The 23,852-nt window shown below is 43.0% G+C and overlaps 1 protein-coding gene across 6 annotated transcripts; it reads right to left on the reverse strand.

Annotated features, from left to right (window-relative positions):
• Nucleotides 1-985: 985 nt before the first annotated feature.
• Nucleotides 986-23,563, reverse strand: dido1 (death inducer-obliterator 1). Of its 6 annotated transcripts, XM_034586597.1 has the most exons (18): nucleotides 23,415-23,532; nucleotides 21,897-21,990; nucleotides 19,679-19,797; nucleotides 18,331-19,387; nucleotides 16,190-16,589; nucleotides 14,852-15,070; nucleotides 14,639-14,812; nucleotides 12,661-12,886; nucleotides 9,390-9,957; nucleotides 9,119-9,278; nucleotides 8,869-8,985; nucleotides 8,562-8,720; nucleotides 8,107-8,254; nucleotides 7,518-8,010; nucleotides 7,144-7,291; nucleotides 6,912-7,001; nucleotides 6,616-6,811; nucleotides 986-5,379 (listed from the first exon to the last, which is right to left on the reverse strand). In XM_034586597.1, exons 3-18 carry the CDS (start codon nucleotides 19,758-19,760, stop codon nucleotides 1,565-1,567), a joined length of 8,052 nt encoding a protein of 2,683 aa, XP_034442488.1. In that variant the 5' UTR covers nucleotides 19,761-19,797; nucleotides 21,897-21,990; nucleotides 23,415-23,532; the 3' UTR covers nucleotides 986-1,564. The 6 variants fall into 6 exon arrangements, with proteins under 6 accessions (XP_034442488.1, XP_034442486.1, XP_034442491.1 ...); XM_034586595.1 differs by having other exon boundaries at nucleotides 14,639-15,070; nucleotides 23,419-23,563; XM_034586600.1 differs by having other exon boundaries at nucleotides 8,607-8,720; nucleotides 14,639-15,070.
• Nucleotides 23,564-23,852: the final 289 nt, after the last annotated feature.

The raw sequence follows: 23,852 nt of genomic DNA on the forward strand, positions 1-23,852 counted from the left end.
GCCCATTGCCAGAAACCTAGGAGAGCTGTTGGACCAATCACTCACTTTCGAACCACAAATTAAAAAAGTAGTCCAGTCCTGCTTCCTACAAATCAGAACCATCTCCAAAATCAAATCCATACATTCACACCCTGACTTGCAAAAAGTAATTCATGCACCAGTCAACTCTAGACTGGACTACTGGAACTCCCTTCTCTCTGGCATCAACCGAAAGTCACTCTCCCGGCTCCAACTAGTTCAGAACGCAGCAGCTCAGCTTCTCACTGGTCTTAAAAGGCAACATCACCCTGATCCTTGCTTCTCTTCATTGGCTCCCTGTCTGCTTTAGAATCGATTTTAAGATTTTACTCATCACTTTTAAAGCACGCCAGGGTCTGGCCCCAAGCTACATCACAGAATTACTGACCCCTTATGTGCCTTAGATCCTCAGGTGGAGCCCTGCTTGCTGTTCCAAATTCGAGGTTGAAAACAAAAGGTGGCCGTGCCTTTGCCATCAGGGCCCCTTGGCTTTGGAACAGCAGAGTCAGTGACTTCTTTTGAATAACTTCTTAAACCCCACTTTTCTAGATTTGCTTTCGAGTGATTTGATCGTTTTCTTTTCACCTGTTATTTTACTTGTTCACTTATTTTTACTGTCATTTTACTGCGTTTACGTGTTCAAGTTTTAATTTACTTTTCTTGCTTTGTTGTCAAAGCACTTTGTAAACTCTGTCTTTAAAAAGTGCTGTATAAATAAGGTTTATTATTATACTGTGTAAACACAGTGAGGTTTTGCTGTTTGTCATGTGTCATTTTCTACTTATAAAAAAAGGGTTTAAAACCACAACCTTCACTCAGGAGGAAACATCAGGCTCAAAGTTATCACCAGGCCGAAGGTAGGAATTGATATCAATTAATGACCCAGAGGGTACAGAGCAGAAATTTCACATCACTTTAAAACCAAACATGAATCCATAATCTTACACACAAAATACATATCACAAGATTAATGTCAAACAGTTTTTATTAGTTGAGCTGAAACAAACTCAGGACATTTAATTAACGACCATTGATGGGGTATATACTGTAGATAGAAGCCTTTGAGTTCAACGCTGCTCGACATTTAAACACACCGTTTATCAACATTGTCGCCTTTCTTTTCACACGGTCCATCTCAGATATATGGCTTTTATTTTCTCTACTTAGAAAAGTATGATTAAAAACATCAGTATATACACAAATATATTCATATTTACATGTTACAAATGGTGGGTTAATCGGTTGCATTGTTTAAAAAAAAAAAAAGAAGATTGACAGGAGGAAGGTGCATGGTATAGGACTCAATGACCTACTTGATACATGTTCTACACAAGCAACTAAGATGGCCTTCAGTTTTTTATTTTCTCAAATGTGAATTGTTTTTTATTTTCTCAAACTCAAACTTTAGGTGACAAAGATAATACAAACATTTTTAGTGCAGAAACACAAGTGTGGAAATTTAATGACTTACTGCATTTGCAGTGATGATTTCAACTGTTGAAGGATTTAACAGTCTCACACTGTAATGTAGTGTCCATAAAACTGACTACGATGTTTTTTTGTCATTGTCTGCAGTTTTTTCACGATCCTTAGTTACATTGTGTTTGCTATCCTTTTTCTCCTCTCTCTTTTCCCGGCTTTTGCTCTTGTCCCGACGATCCCTGTCTTTGTCTTTGTCTCTGTCCCTCTCTCTTTCCCTGTTGCGGTCTCGGTCTTTCCCGCGATCTTTCCCACGATCACGGTCTCGCTCCCGGTCTCGATTACGCTCCCGATCTCGCTCCCGTTCTTGCTCCTTTTCTCTCTCCTTTTCTCGCTCCTTTTCTCGCTCTTTTTCTCGCTCCTTTTCTCGCTCCTTTTCTCGCTCCCTGCTTCTAGATCTCTCCCGTCTCCTCTCACGGTCTCTCTCACGGTCTCTGTCGCGGTTCCTAACTCTGTCTCGGTCAGAGTCCCTTCTGTCAGAGTCTCTCTCCCTGGGCCTGTCCCTCTCCCGGTCTTTCTCCCGGTCTTTCTCCCGGTCTTTCTCCCGGTCTTTCTCCCGGTCTTTCCTCTTGTCGGTGTCTTGATCCCTTTGTTGCTCTCCCTCAATCTCCTTGTGCCTGTCGCCCTCACGCCCTCTGCTGCGTTCTCTTTCTCGGCTTCGCTCCTGATCTCGTTCTCTCTCTCGGTTTCGCTCCTGATCTCGTTCTCTCTCTCGGCTTCGCTCCTGATCTCGTTCTTTTTCTCGGCTTCGCTCCTGATCTCGTTCTCTCTCTCGGCTTCGCTCCTGATCTCGTTCTGTCTCTCGGCTTCGATCCTGATCTCGTTCTCTCTCTCGGCCTCGCTCCTGATCTCGTTCTCTCTCTCGGCCTCGATCTTGATCTCGTTCTCTCTCTCTGCTTCTGTCCCACTCTCGCTCTCTGCTCCACCGCTTCCCCTGCCCCCTGTCCCATGATGGCCTGCCAGCATGCGGGACTTCCCGCTCTCTTTCCCTCCTGTGATCTTCGGACAGCTCCCTCAGTCTCTCTTCGGGGGGTTGCAAGGGACCAGGAACAGGTTCCCTGTGCCCTCCTTCAAAGCGACTAAAGCGATCTCCACTGCGAGGTTCTGGGTCCTCTTGGGTGGTGCTGCTCCTCCTCCTAATTTCAGGAGAGTGGCGACGCCAGTGGTTGTCCCTGTGCAGGTCTGGACTGTGGGCTCCTATGCGACTTGGAGGAACTATGGGAGCCTCTGGAGGAGTTGGCAGCAGCGGCCCCCCATGCCGAATAGGTCTAGCCTCATCTGAGTGCCTATCGAGGCGGTAGCGCTCTGATCCTCCAAAAGGCTGGGATGGAAGTGGTCTGTTCTCCTGAGGCAGAGGGCCTCTGTGGTCGTCAAAAGAACCTCGGTTAGGTGGTGGGGAGTGTGGCCCGGAGCTCACATACTGGTTATGCTGGCTGAAGTGTTGTCTGCTCATTTCCCCACTGAGAGGTGGACCTCTTCTATCCTCATACTGGTTAGGAGGCGGTCCCCGGTATGCTGGACCAGGCAGGGGGCCCTGATGGTCTTTGAAAATATGGTGAGCATTTAGACTTTGCTCCACATTTAGATTGAAAGAGTTAGGAGGGTCTTTGTTATACTGTTCAGCAGGGCCTCGAGGTTGGTCTATCGTTTGGGGTTGGGCCCTGAGGTCACTGTACTGAGATGGAGGGGCTCCCCTAGGCCCTGGGAAGTGGGACGGAGGGGGAAGCCTGTTATCAAAGTGACCAGGGGGTGGACTTGTGAAAGGTGGAGGGGGACCTCTGTTTGCAGGGAAATTAAAAGGTGGTGGCGGACTTGTGAATCTTGGTGGAGCTAAGTTGTTTTGTCCATCAAAAGTAGGAGGTGGGCGGAGCCCTGGAGGGGGACCTTGTTGTCCAATGTGTTGAGGGGGAATGGAGGGATCAAACATTTGAGGAGGAGGGCCTCTTTGGGCCACTGGAGGGAATGGTGGTGGTGGTCCTCTGGGTGGCAGGATATTCTGAAGAGGTGGTCCAGGAAGAGGCTGCTGCTGCGGCTGGGTGCGTGGCCACTGGTTCTGATAGGGGGTGTATGCAGCCGGAGGTGGGCCAAATTGCTGACTGTCACCCTGCATGGGGGGAGGAGCACGTACAGGAGGAGGAACATGGATGGGCGGCAGGGGTCCCTGCATAGGAGGAGGCCCCGACATTGGAGGAAGACCTTGCATGGGTGGCGGCAAAGACATCGGTGGAGGCCTCATTATCAAGTTTTGTCCTTGCATCTGATGGGGAGGGAAGGTGGATAGGGGAGGGATGTCAGCTGGAGGTCTGTACTTGCTGTCAAAGCCAGGTGCTGACATGTGATGCGATATGTGATGGGTCTGAGTCTCAACCATTGGTATGCTCTGAGTGAGCACTGGGATTGTTGAAGGTATAGAGGAGGTATTTTCTGCTTCATCATAATAGCTTGTAGCTGGTGTATCCTGGCTATTCTCTTCATACTCTGAGTCATCGCCAGCTTTTAAAATACTGGCAGCATTTGGCCAAATACTGTACTTGTCCATCTCTGTTTCTGACTTAACTGGCTCAGGTTCCTCATTTTTCACTTCTTTTTCATCCATATAGTTGACCTCCATATAAGGTTCCACCTCCTCTCCTAATAAAGGAATTGACACCTCTGACTTGTCTGAGTCCATGAAGGGAAGGGTCTCAGCTTTCACTTTCTCTTGAAGCAGTTTTGTCTCTTCAACTTGTGATGAGTCTGGGACATCAGGAACATCGGGCAGCTGTGGCTCTGAAGGAGGTGTAGAATCTGCCAACACAGCAGATGTCTCCTCTGACTCCTCAGATTCATCAGTCGGTTTCCTGCCGGCCAGAGCCTGGCGAGGATCCCTGATCTGGCGAGGATCTCTCCTTTGGTTGATCAAGGGAGCCACCGATGAAGACTTTACTAGTGCCTCCACCTTTTTGCCAAGCTGCAGTAGTTGACTATTGGCCAAAAGGGATTTGTTAATTGGAGTTAAGAGTGTGTCTGAGGCACCAGGTGTCCCTGTGGATAATAATTGCTGATCTCCCTCTTTCTGTAATATCTTGTTCCCAATTATTTTCAGGCTCTCCAGGATCTTCTGTGGATCAGTGATACCTACAGCTGCAGTCTTAGTTTGACTTGGTACTAAAGTTTTCACCTCATCAAATATTGAGTCATCCTCTGGGTCATATGCCACATCATCAACTTCACTCGCAATCACCACAGGCTGCTTGGGGACTTCAGGTTTTCTTACCATCTCAACAGGCCTCTGGGGAACACTGTAACCCCTACTGGGGTCATACTCTTCCTCTGGGTCATATGGTCGGTCATCTTCATCCTCCTCCACTGGTTTTTCTTTAGAAATCTGGGCAAACTGTTTCACAAAGGTGTCTAGCAGAGTAGATGGTGGCAGGGAGTGTTCCTCGCTTTTATCAATCGAAGAGTTAGAAGCGTCTGAGTCATGCTTTTGCTTCTTTAAATGACTGAGGATAGTCTCGAGAGGAGTTGCAGCGGCTGCAGAGGAAGCAGCAGTGCTGGATGAGGATGGGGACTCCTTGCCAGTGGTAGAGGATGTGGGGGGAGCTTTGACAGAGGACAAGAGTGAAAGGACTGAGGAGGCTGTCACAGCGCTGCTGGAAGTTTCAGAGGAGCTGGATGGAGGCGTTCCTGGAGGAGTTGTGCTGAAGGAGATCTCCTGACTCTGTCGTGTGCTTCTCTCTACTCTGACTGAGGGAGATGGCTTCAGAAGGCCGGTGTCGTCATCTTTGGTTTGGATCTTTGACCGTTTCTCCTCAGCTTCCAGTGGAGCACCAGCACGCTTCCTGTCCTTCTGGCAGATCAACAGCCCCAAGAGGAGGTTGGGTCGAGCAGGTTCAAGCCCTGCAAGGTGGGAAAAAAAACAAAGAATCTTAAAAATGCTTTTTTCACAAAAACTGCTTTGGACACATGATGAGGTTTGGGAATCTTTCACCTGAGCAATAGACAACCTGGTGAAATGAGAGCTTCTAGATTTTTCACAGTAAAAACACCAAGAATATGTAGCACACAAGGTTTTATAATGTATAAAACTAAAGTTCTTTCAAGTTTAACATTGGAACGTACACAACAAATGACAATGGTGGGACGCTTGGCTACGCTCAACTAATAACCCAATGGGCACAAGACCCGTTTTTGAATTTCAGGTCATTTCTTTTAAACTACAAAAATAGCTGTGGACATTAGTGAATGAGCACCAGCTGCAGAGAAACAAGTATCAGGCCTGCCTTTGTTATTGACGTGATTTGTAGATGTTTATCATAAAACCAAGATATTCACAGAAATAAAATCACTAAATCCTCCTCTGACTGCACCTATAAGATGGCTAAACAGGACTGCAATTAAATTATTATATTATTGTTCCGGCATATCCAGAGTCACGAGCAGAAATTATTTCCATTTGAAATCGATTTGATCATTAGCAGTGTGTTCCTAGGAAAAGAAAAATGTCACAATCCAATATTCCTTTCTCTATGCAGGAGTAGATCTACGGATGTTTGAGCCCCTCTGAGTTAGACAACCTTGTACTTACCACAGCTGCAAATGTCATGTGACAGTTGTGCTATCTGGCTTAAAAAACTTCTGAGTTCAGATAAAGTGCTGATTCTTCACTTAGGAGGACATGTCTAAAAACATGTTTCATTCCAGCAGTGCAGCATGTTACCATATCAACAGCGGCATAGTATACAGTGACTGACAAGTTACCTCAAATCGATTTATTGATTACACAGGTATTCAGTTTGGTTTAGACTGAGCCAAATCGTAAGAAACAACAGGCTGAGACTGGACTCAAATGGCACCAACCTGCGATGCAAACTTCTTTTATTAGAGATGTGTGATACAAACTCAGATACACAGCACAGTGGTGTTTACCAGGGGAGGCTCAACAAGAAGTGTGAGTGCCCCCTACAGTACAAACCCAGGAATCAAACAAGCTCTCATTTCAACCATAGTCAAATGCAAAGGTGTACAGACAAATATACTCACCACATGTACAAAGACTAATAAATGAACAAGACAGTATTGAAACAAATACATTTACATACAGAGAAATGTTTGCGTATTCCTGGAACTGCTTACCTGGCCCATCAAACGGCAATAGTTTGGAGGGCAAAGGGTCCTTTGAGCCCAGTGGGATGAGATAGAGGTCTTTAATGCGGCGGTTGTTGTTGGCCACCACACCAAATCGTTTCCTGCTGCTAAAGTAAGAGAAAAGAGACACATATGCCACCTCCTCTTCCTCTGTGGCTGGGTGGAAGCGGATCAGACACAGCTCCTGTGGGCACAGGTTTTAAAAAGAGCAAAGATCAGTATGTATGTGATAAAAGGCCTTAAAAATGAAAATGGTGAACACTTCTCTACAAGCTAGCACAAACCTTGGAGAGAGAAGTTTTAAGCTTCCCGACGTAGTCCCACACCGTGTGAGGAGATATTCGGCCTCCAATATGAATGGTGTCTGGCAAGTCCTGCAGAACATCAACAAAACTAAAGATGATGCTTTTTTTTGTGCGTGTGCACCAAAGACGTCTGCATTCATTAACAAATGAACAAATGTTTGATGTGATGAACACAGTCTTACATTTAAACTTATACCAAAGAAAAACTAACCTCCTTCAGGTGTTCAAAGGATCCTGAGACCAGGTAGGCCTTGGTTACAAACTTGGCCACTGTCTGCATGTTGATGAATCCTTTCCAAATCTTTTCTTGACCATGGAGGAAAATTGCTGTCTCACCTTCAGGAGGAGGCTCAAGTGAACTGTAAAACCAAAACCATGTTTCTTTTAGAAAAAAGTCAGAAGCCACATATCAAGGCTTCTTAACGTTGAACAAATAGAGCTTCAGATGAGAACAGTGACCCATGTCCCATTATACTCCACTGTAACAACACCAATCACATTTACAATTAAAATCAAACATATACAGTATATTCTTAATGTAATCACATTGTACACATAATATATTGCTGTAAAACAAATATACACCTTGTTTTCGATGGTTTGGAGACAGCCACTGAGGATGGCGAAGCTGGAGGCATCGGCAGTGGTGCCTTGGGCACAACCTCCACTGGAGCAATAACAGGAGCAGGAAGTGGTTCTGGTAAGTTGCTGGTGGGCTTTTCTGGAGCAGTGTAGGTGACAGTCACAGCAGAGCTGTGCCTGGCCATGCGAGGGTCCCTGCGGGTGATGCTGACAGAGGATACAGTGGGTACAACAGGTGTGGGGGCCTGGACTGGAGGTACCAGCATGCTGAGGTCCTCCTGGTAAAGCTGTGGCTGGGATTCAGGGACCTCCATGTTGGACTGGTACGATGGAGCGCCCGGGTGGTACGCTAAGGGGTCTTGGTGCTGGAAGGCTGTGGAGTCCTGTGTTTGGCCTAAAGAAGAGGCATCGCCTGACCTGGATGAATGCAGCTCTTGTCTTGAAGGTCTAGACAGTTTGGCTTTTTTAGATGCTGGCTCATCTTCCATCTTCTGACCTAGAGGGCAAAGTTAAAAGAAACACCAATAAAGCCTAATCTGCTGCGTAACAAATGATTCGCTGGATTTTACCTTCATGTCAAACTTCAATTTACCTGTGCATATTTTACAGTTGAGGTCAAACAGATGAGTCCTGTGCTCTGAAGTTGTGTCTTTGAGCATGTTACTGAAAATGTCGAGCACGTTGCTGCTACTGCCGCCCTCACTAGCAGAGGACTGAGCTGAAACCAACTCATCTAGGTCCTGAGGACAGAAAAGATGATCATGGTCAAATATTTGATTTTCTCTCACTTCAAAATCATAATATTCCATTACTAAGATGTGCACCAGAGTATTTTGGGCAAGGTCGATGAAAGTAGGATTTGCGGCAACAAGATATTAAGAAAGATGGAGCTTCAGAAAAAGATATTCAAGGACAGTCGGAAAAATGTGACCAAACTGGCATCTTGGTAACTGTCGTTACTTAGCCAGATTTCAGTTTGTGCAGTTTGACACCCGTGCAAAAGTGGAAGGTATTAAAGCTAGAAAAGAAAAGCCCGCCACCACTTACTGCAGCAGAAGCCATGCGAGAGGAAGTGGCGGCAGCGATACATACATCTGCATCCGATGTTGGTGGGGCATCCTCTAAATCCAGGCTATGAGAGCTAGAGTCGTGCCTGTTGCCCAGTCTGGAATGGCCTAAATGGCCTCTCGTACTGGGAGACTGGGCCTGCAGAAGAAAAATACATAATATGTCACTAAACAGGCAAATAAAACAGATTTAAAGTCCTGCAAGCCAAACATGGAGTGCGTTTTGCCTCACAACTCCATGTGTTGCTCAATTGTGCTTGTTCTTTAGTTAAGGAGATAACATTTACCCCAGGAGCGTCATGTTTCCTCCACTCAGAGATTTCTTTGGAAAGCAACTCCTCTGCGCTTAGTCTCACCAATCTGAAGGGACTAACCTCGCCACCCACCACCCTGTAGAACAGACCCTGTGACAAACACACAACACAGTTATTTAACATGAGGAAAACCATAAAAGCTGCAGACAGCTGCTCCACACACAGACAATAAATATGTACTTTCCTGGGAATATATACTGGATACATGACAGTGTTGACTCACTTTGTTTTTAGGATCTTTCAGGTTGAACATGAGGGACCTGTATTTGTTCTTGTACTTGCTGTCAGTGCTCAGGCAGAGGTTGAACATTTCTTTCTCTATCGCAACTGCCAGCCTTGCCACCTCACTCTCAGTCATCTTCAGATCATCACTGTCACTCACCCTGGTGACAAAGAAAACAACAAAAAAGATGTGCTTTAATGAGTTAAACCAAGGATTTACTCAAGAGTTTTAGAAACAGCAAAGGTTTTCTGAAAGAGAATGGGACACTCACCTCTTATACAGGATGTCTGTGAGCGAGCGGCGGATGTTCTGTCTCATCTGGTTGTTGGGTGGAGGTGGCATGGGGGACACAGAAGGTGCTGACGAAGGAGGGTGCGAGTGTCTGGATGAAGATGATGAGTGGCTGGAGGAAGGTGAAGAAACTTTAGGCGATGTGACTCTTGAAGATGAAGAGGAATGACTGTGGGATACATTGTCCTTTTGTTGCGGCTGCTTCTTAGGAATGGTGAAGTTGGACTTGACGACTCTCAGTGCCCCCGTGACGTGGATCGGACCTGGAGGATAGGCTGATTTGGCGTGGGTGGGTGGCGGCACTGGTTTCTTGGACTTTGCTGCAGTTTTACTTGGGGGTGTCACAGGTTTCCTGGAGGTCTTTGAGCTGGAAGCTTTAGGAGTCGGCTTCTTGCCTTTAGGGGAAACCTTGGCAGCTTTAGTGGTTGGGGACTTTTTGTTGTTTGCTTTGACTGGTGTTGCAGAGGCTGGGGCAGCTTTGTCAGGAGTGTCGGCTGGCTCCTTCTCTTTCTGGGCCTTCTCACTCAGCAGCTCTTCTTCGGGAGGGGCTGAAAATCAAGAACAAGACCGAACATTAAAAAAAAAATGGAATATTAAACTGATGCAATGAGCCAGTACAGTATCACTAAAAGTACAGATAATCACTTCATAATATAGATTGTTATTGAAAAATAACAATCTATGAATTTTACATTTGACAACTCAAATAAATCCTGAAAATAAATTCATTACCAAATCCTCCTCTAGCTGATACATTTTTTTTGCATTCTTTGCAATCAAGGTTAAAAATTAACAGTTGACGACACTGTCCCCATGAATAGTGCCTTTTTATTTGTAGCAGTGACAGCAGCGTTGTGCCGTTTATGAAGGAACATTTGTGAGAAAAAAGATGTTTTTTGTTCCCAAAAAATCATTTGAGGGCAACGAACATGAGGTGCACTTCTGCCTCATAAACCAACTTGATCCTCAATGCCCAGGGATCCTAAACTCAGTGAGTTACTGAGGAAGGACCATCTTCTCACTTGAATGTGAGACCAGCATCGACCAGTTTGCTAAGATGTAGTTCAGCCCTCCTGTCACTGTAGACTAAGGCAAAAATGATCTACAACCCTGAAAATTGAATAAAAGTTTAAATGCAAACAGGGAATAATAAGTTGAAGATTAATTACCCACATAAAGCCTATAAATCTAAATGTATTCCTATCACAAGCTTAGCAACAAATACTATCAGCAGCTCATAAAGGGACGAACTCTGAACCCCAAAACAACTAAATCCAAGTCTTGCTAATGATTGTCATTTGAATGTATTACTAAATTTCATGAATTCATCCAACCATCAACATCAAATGATCAGGGTAATATATCAAGCACTTTGCACCAAGATGTCCACACACTTATCAAATCCCTCTTCAGACTGTAATCTGCTCTTGCCAGTTGCTTCATCTGTCATGTCTCAGTGTATTAAAACTGCAACAGCATAAACCCCACTTGAACACACACTATAGACATCAAATACATGAACCACATTAATCCTGTTCAGAGAAACAAAGCAACCATAATCAATTTCTGAGGATCATATATAGACACAATCAAATTATCAGTAAAATTATGGGCATGAATCAGAAAATTAATAGGCCACAACTACCTCAGCAACAGTCAGTGATCATTCTGGTCTCCTGACCTGACAGGATGCATTTATACTACATTAGCATGCATTGTCCATGCAATCAATACACTAATGCTGCATTCAATGACCACTTATGGAGGTGAGACAAACTGCAAATGTCCACATTTCATTGCAACAAACGATCCCATCAACATTGATCAAATCTCATCTGATGCAAAATGTGTGTGGAAATCTTTTAAGTTGGATCTCTTCTGAAACTGTGCTTGGCCTTGTTCTCCCATCATCTTCTGGGGCCTTCCTGGGCTTCACTGCATTGTCCCTGGCTGGTCTCCTCTGTCACTGCAGCGGTCTAGCAGAGGTTCTTGTGCGGTTGATCACCATCGAGGGACTCCTGAGGGCCACATCTCCAGTGTGTAGTTTGATCAGTAATATATGCTTGTTTGCGCAGAACGGGTCAGGATATCCTACAGCAAGCCAACACTGCTCACATAATCAATCGAGGCATCCAAAAATCTGTTATATCACCTTTTATTTTTAAGCCAGTTTCCTACGAGAAAGGATGCACCATATTCAATATGAATCAAAAAAGTAGAAAAAGTTTGTTACCCACAAACTTAGGGCAGGAAAAAACGCACGTTTGTGCCTAACAGCTGATTTTATCAGCTCAATATGAGGTTACGTTAGCTTCGTTGGTCCACTTCAACATGGGGGAATACTGAAACACCTACCTGTCGGCGGGACGGAGGGAGGGACCTGTTTTTGGGACCAACAGCTGAGGTGATGAACCAAGGAAGTAGACTCACACAGGCAAATAGAGCAGGTCAATTTAACTCAGTCCAGACACACAAGCACCATCCCATTCATACATCACAAAGCATCAGTCAGCTGACCGCTCTCAATTTCAGATTAGTGCCCTGCTTTCGTCTCTACCACGTTCCTTCACAGGTTTTCATCAACAAACCTGCAATTTACCTGAAAGCTTTTCAAAAGGGGTACTCTGAGTATTTCGCGTTAGACTTCGGAAAGAGTTGAGCCTCTCGCTCATATAGAAAGCGCTGTCAAAATCAGTGCAGCAGATGTCGAGGTATGCTGTCTTTTAGTCCTTAACGTGGGTCAAGATAAAAAAATGCTGGATTCTACAATTCCCATAAAGCCTGCATCTTTAACACTGCCTCTAGTTTGTAACAGGCTTTCTTTGTAGAATTTAAAGTCTCAGAGCCTCAGCTGAGATAAAGTTTTCCAGTCTGCACAAAGCTCCTGCAGAGCCACAGAACACACTGTATAACTGGTTTCACAGGCCGGGTTGTTCTCTACTGACAGTGTGCCATCTACAGAGTGCCCCTTTCAAAATAAAAGTCCTTTGGATTATTGAATACTTACAGAACACCACAAGTGGCACTTACCTTTTCCACAGCTGCCAACATTTCATTAACAAACTTAACATGGATTAAACTCACAACACCATGTAAAGCAGTCGATGCTCTAGTGTACAGATGAGTTCATGTTCTTCCCCAAATGTACTGATCATATCTAAATTGTGTTAGCAGGACAGGAACCACATTTATCATGGAAAAACAACAATGTGGTTTCGACAACAGCTTTAGACCTTCAAAGAGATACATACACTTTTTGTTTAACACTGTTGGTGATATGGGTGTAGTCTTTTCTGGTGTTACGGCAATGTAATTATGGTCGCTGGACCAGGATGCAGTGGCTGGCGGGGGCGGGTGTTCCTCAGCATGCTCATCTTCGTCATCCTCATCTGGATCAGGACTGTAGTCAGAATCAGAATCAGAATCGGACTCGTCCCGGGTCGTCTTCTGTGTCTTCTTCCCACCAGAGGCGCTCCTCTGTGTGGATGGAAGAAACATACATTTAGGTCTTTTAGTAACAACACTCAGTGAACATGGTTTGATTGACACTAACACTAATAAAGAAATGTTTGACATGAGCTCTGTGGGCTTTAAAGAGCAGATTCCCAATGTAAAAAACTGTTAAATACCAGGGCAATCAACCCCTGGTTTAATCACCGACACTTGCCTTCTCTCCGTCTGGTCTTTTCTAACCACTGTACACTGTGTGCATAGTATAACTAACAGAAAGTAACTTGATGGCATTTCTACATACTCCAGCAGCATCTGACAAGCACCATCTAATCTTCTGCAAATGTGGAAATACACATACACTGGACCAAATGATTCTTGGCAGGTACATTTACAGGTCTGGGCCAGTGAGCCAAAAACTTAATTTCAGACACTGTATGAGAGAGCAAGTTCATCATTGTCTGGCTTTCTACAAGTAGCAATACTTCAAGTGTTTAAACACTAGGAAGACTGTTTCCGTGAACCCACAATTCATTCATGTATAGATAAAATGTCTCAGTGCATTATTGTTTTCTCTGTGATCCTTTGAGAGCTCAAGCTCACAGCCAACCAGAGCTTTCAGAGTAATAAGAGAACAGGATTTCTTTATGCTGTAAAGAGACATTGAAGAATCATGGTTTGCAACAAATAAAACAACCACAGAAATAAAAAATAATTGACTATTTAACAGAAGACTAGGACTAAAGGTTCTTGGAGGTAGCATAGACAAAATTATGTTCATATTCGGCAAATACAAGATTTGAAAAGTAAAAGCAAGGACAGTGGATGTTGATATATACTATTGATATATTTTAGTGTAAGAGTTTTCCCCTCACTGTATTGCATACTACTTATCAGTATAAATGATGCAGGACATTAGAAATGAAGAGTGCGAGGACATGCAAATAATAATACAAATGCATAATGACAGTTTGTAACTTATCTGCTGTGAAGGCAAGGAATTTAAAGTAATTTCATTTTAGTTACAGGCATAACGCAATATTTCAAGTGTAAATGGGAAAATTATTCACTTTCACAATTCATGGCAATGCATCTATAAAATTATTTTAAATGAAAAGAGTCATTCACTTTAATTCAGACCCTTGAAAGCTGAAACTAATGCCCCAAGAAGCTGGTTAATAATGGAGCATGGGTTAAATGTCAGTTTTGTTCTACACATTTGGGTTTTCTGCCCATTGAATTTGTTTCTTCAAACAGGCACTTCAACATTTAAATATTCTCTCACCAGAGAGCAACACCTGCCAATTACCATGTGTTGAATATTTTTGCTTAAACGTTAAGCCAGTATTTCGTTCTGAAGCAGACAGATCAAGAAAAATTGACACTGCCAAGACCAACCTTAGAACAGGATTTTAAAAAAAGTTAATATATATATATATTTATTATGATTCAAGTCATCCAGAGACCGGACATACATACGCAACTCTCCCATGTTGGATGTAACTTGTTAAGCTAATAGACTGAACATTCAGGCAAGAAAATGTACTTCAGGAAATTCAACTGTTCAGACATGAAAACAAAAATATGATATCTCCATGTCTATGTCATGGACTGATTGGCAGTTACACACGAAATCGAAGAATGTGCTTTCTATTGTTGTTACTGACATTTTACCTTACACAGATGTTGCATTGGTTACTCTACACAACTAATTCAGTGAAAGGCGTGAACATTCCTGCAGGAAGACCAAAGGCCATCACTTCAGATGGTCCAAGTTACCTTAGGTGTAGACTTGGTTTTCTGTGCCGTCTGGTTGGGCTCTTTGACATCGGTGATTGACTTCATGGCTGCAGCAGCGTGTCTCAGGATACAGTCGTTCCCACAGTACACTGAATCTGGCTGGGCGTTATTCACACAGCCAGGCCCGATACATTTGGGAGAGGAAGACTCCTCCTCGGCCTTCTGTCCGGTCTTCTCCTCTGACACCTCCACTGCCTTCTGTCCGGTCTTCTCCTCTGACACCTCCACTGCCTTCTGTCCGGTCTTCTCCTCTGACACCTCCACCTCTGGTGATGTTTTCACCTCCACGTTTGATGCCACTTTATGCTCCGTGACAGGGGCTGCTTTCTGCTGTGCTGTGGGTGCTGCCTTCTTCTCCACCATGGGTGTCGCCTTCTGGTCTGCTTTTGGCATGGCTGTCTGCTGTAGTGCCTGTTTCAGTGTAGTGCACAATAAAATATACAGCCAATGACGAATATTGTCATTTTGCATGGTGTTACAATACCCTTATAGATTTAATATACATTTTATTAATCTAGTAACTTTTGAAAATATGTATACCATTCTTAGTAAAGACACTTTCAGTTTGAAGTGGTTAGACGCTCTGTGCTCACACTATGCCTTCAACCATTTGTTTGTCCACAGAGATATATAATCATGTCAACAAGAAAGCAGATGCCATTTGACTTAGATTTAAAAGGTCCTAATCTCCATTCTAAAATATAATAGCGCCACCCATTTAGACTCAAAATACTGCAACAGTTCAAATAATGGTGCAACGTACTTTTTCACAGACTGGAAGACAATTAAATACACATCCCACTTCAGCCCCTTTGGCAGTGACTGTGGTGAAATTAAACCATCTTCACAATGGCATAAGTTCACAATGGCATAATTGTAATGTTTAAATTTTGATTATCGGAACATTTTACATGCACATTGAACAATGCATACACCAACTCAGACAGTGGCAACTCTCACATGGACTCACTGTCATTATTCCGACTAATGTCCTTATTCTGAATAAGACATTTTTTATTATGATGTTTACACACATTGCTAATAGAATAGTCCATTCATATTGCTTACTCCAACAGTGTTTCCCATTAATTATCTGGAACTGTGGCCAGCCATACTTTAACTTGTCCTGCCAGTTTCATAATGAACCAAACATTTTTTTTACATTTCTCATATTAACATAAGAGATCTGAGTTGGTGTTTTGTTCCGTTACTGCATTGCATAGCTCTATATAGTCTTTCACACAAGAACTTCTTTCACTCTTTATTCTGTGAATCTGCTGTGCGTGAGAGCGGCATTCGTGCGCACCACAGCTACCACCATAGGTTGAATTACTTCTGTGTGTGGTCTTAATTGGGTTAAAGTAATAAGAAATGTCACTTACATGGCAGTGTCTTATTTAGACTATTGGCTTTATCTGGTTAATATCAGGATATATGTGTCCCTGTAAACTTGTCTAATATTCAATGGCTGTCCTCATAAAGACAGTGATATTTTAAGCATATAAGTTGAAATCAGTATCAAGGACCTACCGGCTGAAAGATCTTTATCTTCTTTTTCCCAGTTGGATTAGTAGCTTTCTCTATCCTGCCTTTGATGCCCATATCCTCTGATGTCCGTTCATCAGGTCCGGTTGATATGAAGGACAGAGGTGTTGCCACAGCCTGACCGTTGTCTGCTTTACTTGTGTAAGCTTTCTCGCCAGTTGCATATAAGATCCCAGCAGAAGCAGCATCAGCTTTAAGTCTCCCGGCCTCTGTATTTGTCGAGAGGCCTGTCGTCGCGGGCCTTACCACCTGGTTTTTCTTAGCAGTACAGTTGGGACAGATGTAGTCCTCCCCGTTTCTCTCCATCAGGCGCCCGCGAGCCTCAGTGATTCCCACACAGTCTCCATGGAACCATTCCTCACAGCGGTCACAGCAGATCATAAACCTAGTGAGGACAGGACATTTGTAGTGCAACTTCTCCAAAACATGATGCTCAACACAAACCTAATGGCTTCTTTCATTATTTCAAACTGAAGGGAAACCTGATGCAACGGATGTTAGTTACACAGAACTATATGGTTTGTTACATCTGATTATTCATATCTGGGAGAGCTTAGTTGCAAACTGTGTCGAGAAAGAAGTACAAGCGCTCACAAAAACTACTAGGCAGGGGATAGGACAAACCATCTGTCTACTATGGTTGCTGAAACCAATCAGGAGAAGATCAAAGACCTTTTATTTCACCAAGAATACCCTTTAGTGTTGTTCTGTGCTCATCTTTAAAAGAAGAAATACTCTCCAGTACTGATATAACTGATCCTATTATTGTGCTTTCCAAGATCACCAGCTTTCGGCCAATTAGCAACTACTCACTGGAGGCCAGCTACTTTCTTACTGCATGTCTTCAATAAGGGACCAGGACCTTCATTTGCCTCAACTGCTTTTGTTTGAGGCAGACCTGTATTGGAGAACAGCCTTTATTCCTAAGTCCCTGTGATTTATAAGTATGATTGACCATGTTTAATTGAAAAGCCTCATTTTGATTCGCTCCTGTGAATAACAGCAGTAGCAGAGGGAGGACTGACATTGACTTGTACTTGTATTGACTTGTATTCTCTCTAAACTTCAGTCAGGAATATATTAATCTACAGACATGTGGGATTTGTTTCCAGTGACACATTGAGTTAGTAGGGCCTCTCCTGTGGTAAACATCACTGTTGCTGCTTTAGAAACACTATTCAATTGTTATGTCAGGTTATGTAAATTTAATTTAAAAAAAATGAATACAAGACACTGGAACTTCCAGCAGGAAGATCTATAATCAGTATGTGTCTCCACATCATACATTTCATCTATGGTTTAGAGTTGTGGTTATCCTGTCACAGAGTCATTTTCTTCTGCTTCGTGAGTAACAAAGTTAATGTTCATTCTTAATTTCAATTCCAAATTCTTTAGTTCCTTGTTTTCACTTGATGTTAGCATGGGGGGTGTTTGCCCCCCCGGGCAGCTACATTTTCACCACTTGCTGGCTACACCATATGCTACAGCAGCCTACATTAGGAGTTACCATAGTTGTTTCTCACTATTGTCACACCTAAAACAAATGCAGCAGCTGGTAGTTGCTCCTGCCTAAGACAAAGTTTCACAAGGAAATAGCTTGGGGCCAATAAAGATAGATTATTGTTTGCCAAGAACCTCAGCCATTGTTGTGTTTACAAGACAAGAGGTTTTAATACGCTGCTACTTTTTCAAGGCAGACTGGATGCAAAAGTAACTCAGAAGCGTAAAGCGACTAGATGAGCTGGCCTTACTGGTGCAAGATGGTTAGCATGCCAATTTCATAAAAATAAAGTAAAGTAAGCAATCGAAAAAGAAGCAAGAATATAATTAATGTTGGTGTTTTCCACAAGTGGCAAGTAAAGGAATGAAGGCTGATGCTGAACGTGCAACATATCTGATGAAATTGTGAGTAAACAGCTGTTAATGCAACCATTGGCAATGTAGCAATGAAAATAACTTACATATCAACCCTTAAGAATAAAAACAAAACAAAACTTGCTCAATGTCAAAAAGCAGAAGTTAAACTTAATTAAAAGTGATGTCTTACAGTTGCACATTATCTTCAACATTTTCTAAGCAATCATATAAGAAACAACTAATAAAGCAACAATTGATAAAAAAAATACCTTTTGTTGTGTTTCTGGCGACAGATGCAGTAAAGTGCATTGGGATCATATCCTCCCTCGTCAGAGTCTATGGATGATGAAGACGAAGATGTCGATGATTCATTCTCATCGTCCTCCTCATCGTTGTCCTCTTGCGTCTGGGGATTGCGAGTGATTCCAGCAGCTGGAGGTGCTTTAGGGTTAGTTTCGATCTTGATGGGAGTGGTGCACTTGTTGGCAGGAGCTTTAACAGGGGTAGTGTTCTTATTGGCTGCCTTCTTTTTGTTGACATAAGTTCTTATTGGGCCACGTTTTACCACCATTGATGTAGCTTGGTCTTCTTCACTATCCTCATCAGATTCTTCATCCGTTTCTGCTTCGTCATTTGTCTCTTCTTGTTTGTCTATCTCCTCAGGCAACTCTTTCTTCTCAGAGTCCTGCTCTGGGGCAGGCTCTGCAGTATCGGTACTCCCTATATCTGCGGGACAGGAATCATTTTTTTCCTCCTCGGTGCTATCCTGTACCTGGTCTTTCTTGATAGCATCTCTGCTGTCCTCCTCATTGTCAGAGCTGCCCTCATCGTTGGCTGTGGCTCCACCACTTCCTCTGGTCACTCTGCCACTTCGGGTTTGCCTCTGAGTTTGCTTCCTTGTGCTACTTCGTGTCCTCCTCTCTGGGGACTCCACCTTATCCTCTGCAGCCCTGGTGTCAGCATTACCATCGAAGCTGGCCTCTGAGGCAGTTTCCACATCGGTTGGGGTTTGGGAAGGGGGATCTCCACTTTCCAGACTGGGAGGGGTACTCTTTCTCGAACCTCTTTTCGCTGTCAAGAGGAATTCCTCGAGTTTGTCCGTCCGCTTCGACTGCCTACCGCTACGCCTTACAGCACAGCGGTTGTCAGAGTTATTAGTTGCTGCTTCCACTGGCATTTCTCTCTTTGCAACAGTGGACTGACGGAAACCCCAAGTCTTCTTTATCTCACTGCTGGCCCTGGAAGATTTATCTGGCTCCTCTAGAGTCTCATTGGACACATTTTCAGTTTCAGTTTCAGCCTGCTCACGATCCTCCTCTCCAATACCTGTAGACAGAAAATCCGAAAAGAAAACAATCATTGCATGTAATCACAAGAGTGCAACATAGCAACACTGCCAAGAAATGACTGTTTTGTGATCACATAAAAATATAAATCAAGACCCATTAAAGACCCAAAATTATTCATTGACTTGGATTGGACCCCTTCATACCCAACATTTTCACCCAAAATTAAAATCACTCAAAGATCATAGAACCTCACACCACCATTGTGCCAAGTATTGCTAAAACATTCCCACCCCTTTCTCATGAAGGAAAAGAAGCTCATCCAAGGTACCTTGAGAGCAGCTATCCATGCGGTCCTGGCTCTGCTCTGGCACTGGAGCTAGAGAGAGCTCAGGGCTCACATTCTCCTCCATAGATGATAGAGTCAATCACTACTTTCAAACTCAATGTCTAGTTAAGAGAAGAGCACAAAAGACCAGCTATGAATAACTATTGTCAGTTCATAATATGACAAATACTGAGGGTGAAAGGGTAACAAGATTTATATTAATTAGCCAGTACAGGGATTGTCTTAAAACGCAAAAATAATTTTATGTGTTATATTCAATGTTATATTCTGGCTCCAAAATAGTTTAACAAACAAGTTATATTTGTGCAGGGTACAAGCCATAAAACATAAGGAGGAGGAGACGCAATACCAAAAAGAAAACTAACAGAAAAATGTATAGGTCCATCAGTATGAAAAATAACATACACAACTAGGGCTGCACGATATTGGGGAAATGTGCGATAACGTTGTTGAACGTTGCTATGACGATATGACTTGAGATAAATAAACAAAGTATACAGTGTTAAAGTCTTTCAGCTTTGGGTTTGCCGGTAACAGACTTCATACAGTAAATGGTCTATGCTGACTTAGAAAAAATGAAATGCATTATTTCCATTCCAACAACATGGTTTTATTGAATATATTCCACCTGGCTACGGACACAGGGAACGCGGACAGCTGCACAGCACCACCAAGTCCAACTAAGTCCACCTACAGTGATCATTTGGGGTCTTTTCATACATGTTTAGACTGTAAAAAAGTTATGTTTTACAGTAATTTACTGCTCCTCTGGGTCTATCATTCGCACTGCGCATGGCCAACCGAACCGAGCGCGCCCCGCCATTTCTCCGTACATTGTCTACGTTAACAAATTCAGTTTTTACACAGTCTGAGTTTACACATGTCCGATGACACTGTTTTTGTGTGTGTCAGCGTGAGAGGAAGAGAGCGAGCGGGAAAGGCTGATGAAAGCACGTGCTGCTCTGAAGAAAGATTTGACTCATTTAAGAAAGGTATCGATCTTTGTGTGATGATCAGTGCTGATATTGTGGCGTTGTTTCAAACAAATCAACATTTTAACTGTAGCGAGTCAGAGACGTCAGCTGAGTGTGTGTGTGTGTGAGAGAGAGAGCGAGTGCGCCCAAGAGCCTATGCAATTATTTTATAGTACGACAAATGTGATCACCAGCACTTTCAACTGTACTAGAATTTCGTCCGGAGGCGGTGGTCGAACGAAATTTGACGGAGGCGTCTCGCAATTCTCTATGCAGGAAAAACCCTGGAAAGGCCGCCAACGATATAAATATCCGTAATTTATTATCTAGGGCATTAGAGCTCCATCTGGTTGACCGAATATATTGACATGCAGAACCATTTATCCCAGTTCAAGCAGTCTTTTGCGATACGTATATCGTACATGCCCATATTCTGATGACGGTAAAATTTCCAATATGTCGTGCAGCCCTATATACACACACAACAGCCTACGCTGTCTGTACTGTGTGGGTATTGAACTGTGGCTAGAGTTCCCTGACAGATACACTGTACATGTTTGTGTGTATCAAGAACGAGAGAACAATAAGCCCAACCGTACATTGCATTTGTCAGCCTATTAAAATTACATGGACTTGAAAATACATTCTTGATGTCTAAGGAAATGTTTAAAATATTTATTAAATATCGGAGTGAAAATGTAATAAAGCTGTGCACTTGGCCCTTAAGCGTTACACAGCCCAGTAGAAAGTGTCAAATTGTATTGCTTGCCTCTTGTTTACATTTCTGTCAGGATTTTGTTTTGTTTATATGAATGTGTGTGGTAGATTGCACAGACGCATTTTGTTCTCATAGCAGTAGCGTCTAAGCAAAAGCATGATGGCGGATGTTTACCATTTCATGTTTCTTACTGACAAGGAGAGACTGCAGCAACATCTGTAAACAGTCACATCATATGCATACCCTCTGTTAGCTAATGGTGCAATTTAGTATTACAATGTCACAAAACCAGCAGCATCACAAAAATATACAGACCATGCAATAAAAACATGCAAATATTTAATGTTCGATACATTTATGGGTCAAAAATTGGTTGATAGTCAGGCAAAGTGTTTTTATGTGAAGTCTTACTGCAAATGCAAATTAATAAAACTGTATTTCACTTAAGATTCTCCAGTTCCAATTCGTTAATTTAAGAGCACATTGTGAAAAAAGCCCATGTCTGTACCTGCAGTTCAGCTGTGATAGGCAGCAGAGAGGTTCTTCAAACCAAACAAAGTCTTTGCAGCAGTAATCATTTGTCTTGGTAAACGTTAAAGGATCTGCCAAAGAAAGAGAAACACAAGTTAGGGGCACCGCGCTCCATTGAAAGGCTGAGATTACACAACAGCAGAGAGTCAGTAAACAATAAAATGCCAAATAAAAATCTTATTTTTCTAGAAATGAAAAGATGTTTGCTAACAGGAATATTTACCAGTTCTCCAGGCGCTCAATTTAAGTTTGAACTTGACATAACTAAAATAACATATCTAATTTAACACAATGACGCCTTTGCAGTATTATTCAAAGTTCAAAAGAGCATGCTGTGCAGATGAAATACTTAAACCATAGCAATTCATTTAATAAATATATGCATGTGTATGGAATAATGGCCATAAGTATATCTGCCTTTATAATAGTCTTGATAAATTGACAAGTCTCGCACACTGCACCGTCAACACTGGGGGGGGGGGGGGAATCCATCCAAAAACTGGAGGAGATTAAACCTGATTCCTCCAATGGTGTGCCACTGGTCACGACACCGTGCCACGTGAATGGAGCTAAACTGTTGCCAGGAAAGGTGGGAGTGGCCCGATGCAAATAATTTATTTATTTTCATATGATCGCATACTGTGACAAAGCGATTAGATCAATTTTAGTGTGCAGATTCAGCTGTGAGACGTCTTAACAGTGGCCTTGTGTTTTCAGTGTGGCGATCTGAAGGTTGCTACTGCACACGGCCGTAATGCGCAGGATATATAACTCCTAATTCCTGATCACAACTACGCGTCGATTGCACGCGTATGCAATAACAACTGCGCTGTACGTGTGTACGAAACAAGCCATATTGGTTTCCAGTCTGTATTTTATCGATAAAACAACAAACCGCGACCACATCCTCAACGATGGCCGCACAGCTAATACGCTATCACACCTCTTAGCAGTTAGCCCAACTACCAGTGGCAAACGTAAATCACACGCACAACTTCGATTTAATATCGAGCGTATACATTCGCCAGCTCTTTGTATAACTCTAAGCAAACAGTTCCGTGTTTCAACTATTCTATTTAGCCGTTAACCGTCTGGATTTGTCACAAGGAAGCGAAGAGTTGCAAAACGTGCACTTGTAGCTAACAAGACTGGCTTACGCTAAAAGCCACCACGAGCATGGATAAGCTAGCAGCACGCAATACATGTAGCTGTTAGCCGTTTAGATAACAATGCAATTGCTCGAAGCGCCGCCACAACAGACACTCAATACAAAGCCATGTACTACTATATAATGTGATACATCGTGTGGAACAACGTAGCCAGACTACACAACTTAAACGGAGAAGCTAACGTCAGGCGCATCATGTTCAACCTTGCGTTGGTTAGCTGAAGTAGGACAAGCTCAACAGGACAAAAAACACAGAAAAGACGAATAACCCAGGAGCAAAAACACTGCGATGCTTAAGTTTATATGTCATAGATATGTTCTACCCACCTACACGCTAGAAATACCGATGCAATGCCCTCAGTCTTTATTCGGTCAATCCTCCATTTTCCATTCCCGCTGGAGCTGACTGACTGCGGCAGATGGCTGACCGTTTACTGAAAATGCTCCCAGCAAGCCTAGAGCGCCCCCCCCTGGCGAGGAGGAAAACTGAGCGGCTACAGCAAACAACGCCAGGTTTGTTTGTCTCTGACTTACCAGGTCAAATGTATAATTACACAACATTTTGACCTTTTGATTTTAGTATTAAGCTGCAGATATACTTTAAATACCCTAAAGACAATACATAAAGATGGAAACTGAAAAAAAAATGTTTTAAACACCACTGAGCTAAATAAGAATTTGCATGAATTTCAAATATCTTTTGTTTAAGATGGGCCTGTCTGTGACCAACACGTTTTCAAGGTTGTATTATCTTAAGTTGAGTTT

The sequence above is a fragment of the Hippoglossus hippoglossus genome, chromosome 5 (assembly GCF_009819705.1).
Source record: "Hippoglossus hippoglossus isolate fHipHip1 chromosome 5, fHipHip1.pri, whole genome shotgun sequence".
Lineage (NCBI taxonomy): Eukaryota > Metazoa > Chordata > Actinopteri > Pleuronectiformes > Pleuronectidae > Hippoglossus > Hippoglossus hippoglossus.

What these genes read in the sequence shown, in the direction of transcription:
- dido1 (XM_034586595.1), bottom strand. Translation starts at nt 19,760, where the DNA reads ATGGAGGAGAATGTGAGCCCTGAGCTCTCTCTAGCTCCAGTGCCAGAG. An exon ending in CAACTGTAAAATATGCACAG is followed by an intron (nt 8,011 to 8,106) that starts GTAAATTGAAGT and finishes TTTGCCCTCTAG; the next exon opens with GTCAGAAGATGGAAGATGAG. An exon ending in CCTTTGAACACCTGAAGGAG is followed by an intron (nt 7,002 to 7,143) that starts GTTAGTTTTTCT and finishes GATGTTCTGCAG; the next exon opens with GACTTGCCAGACACCATTCA.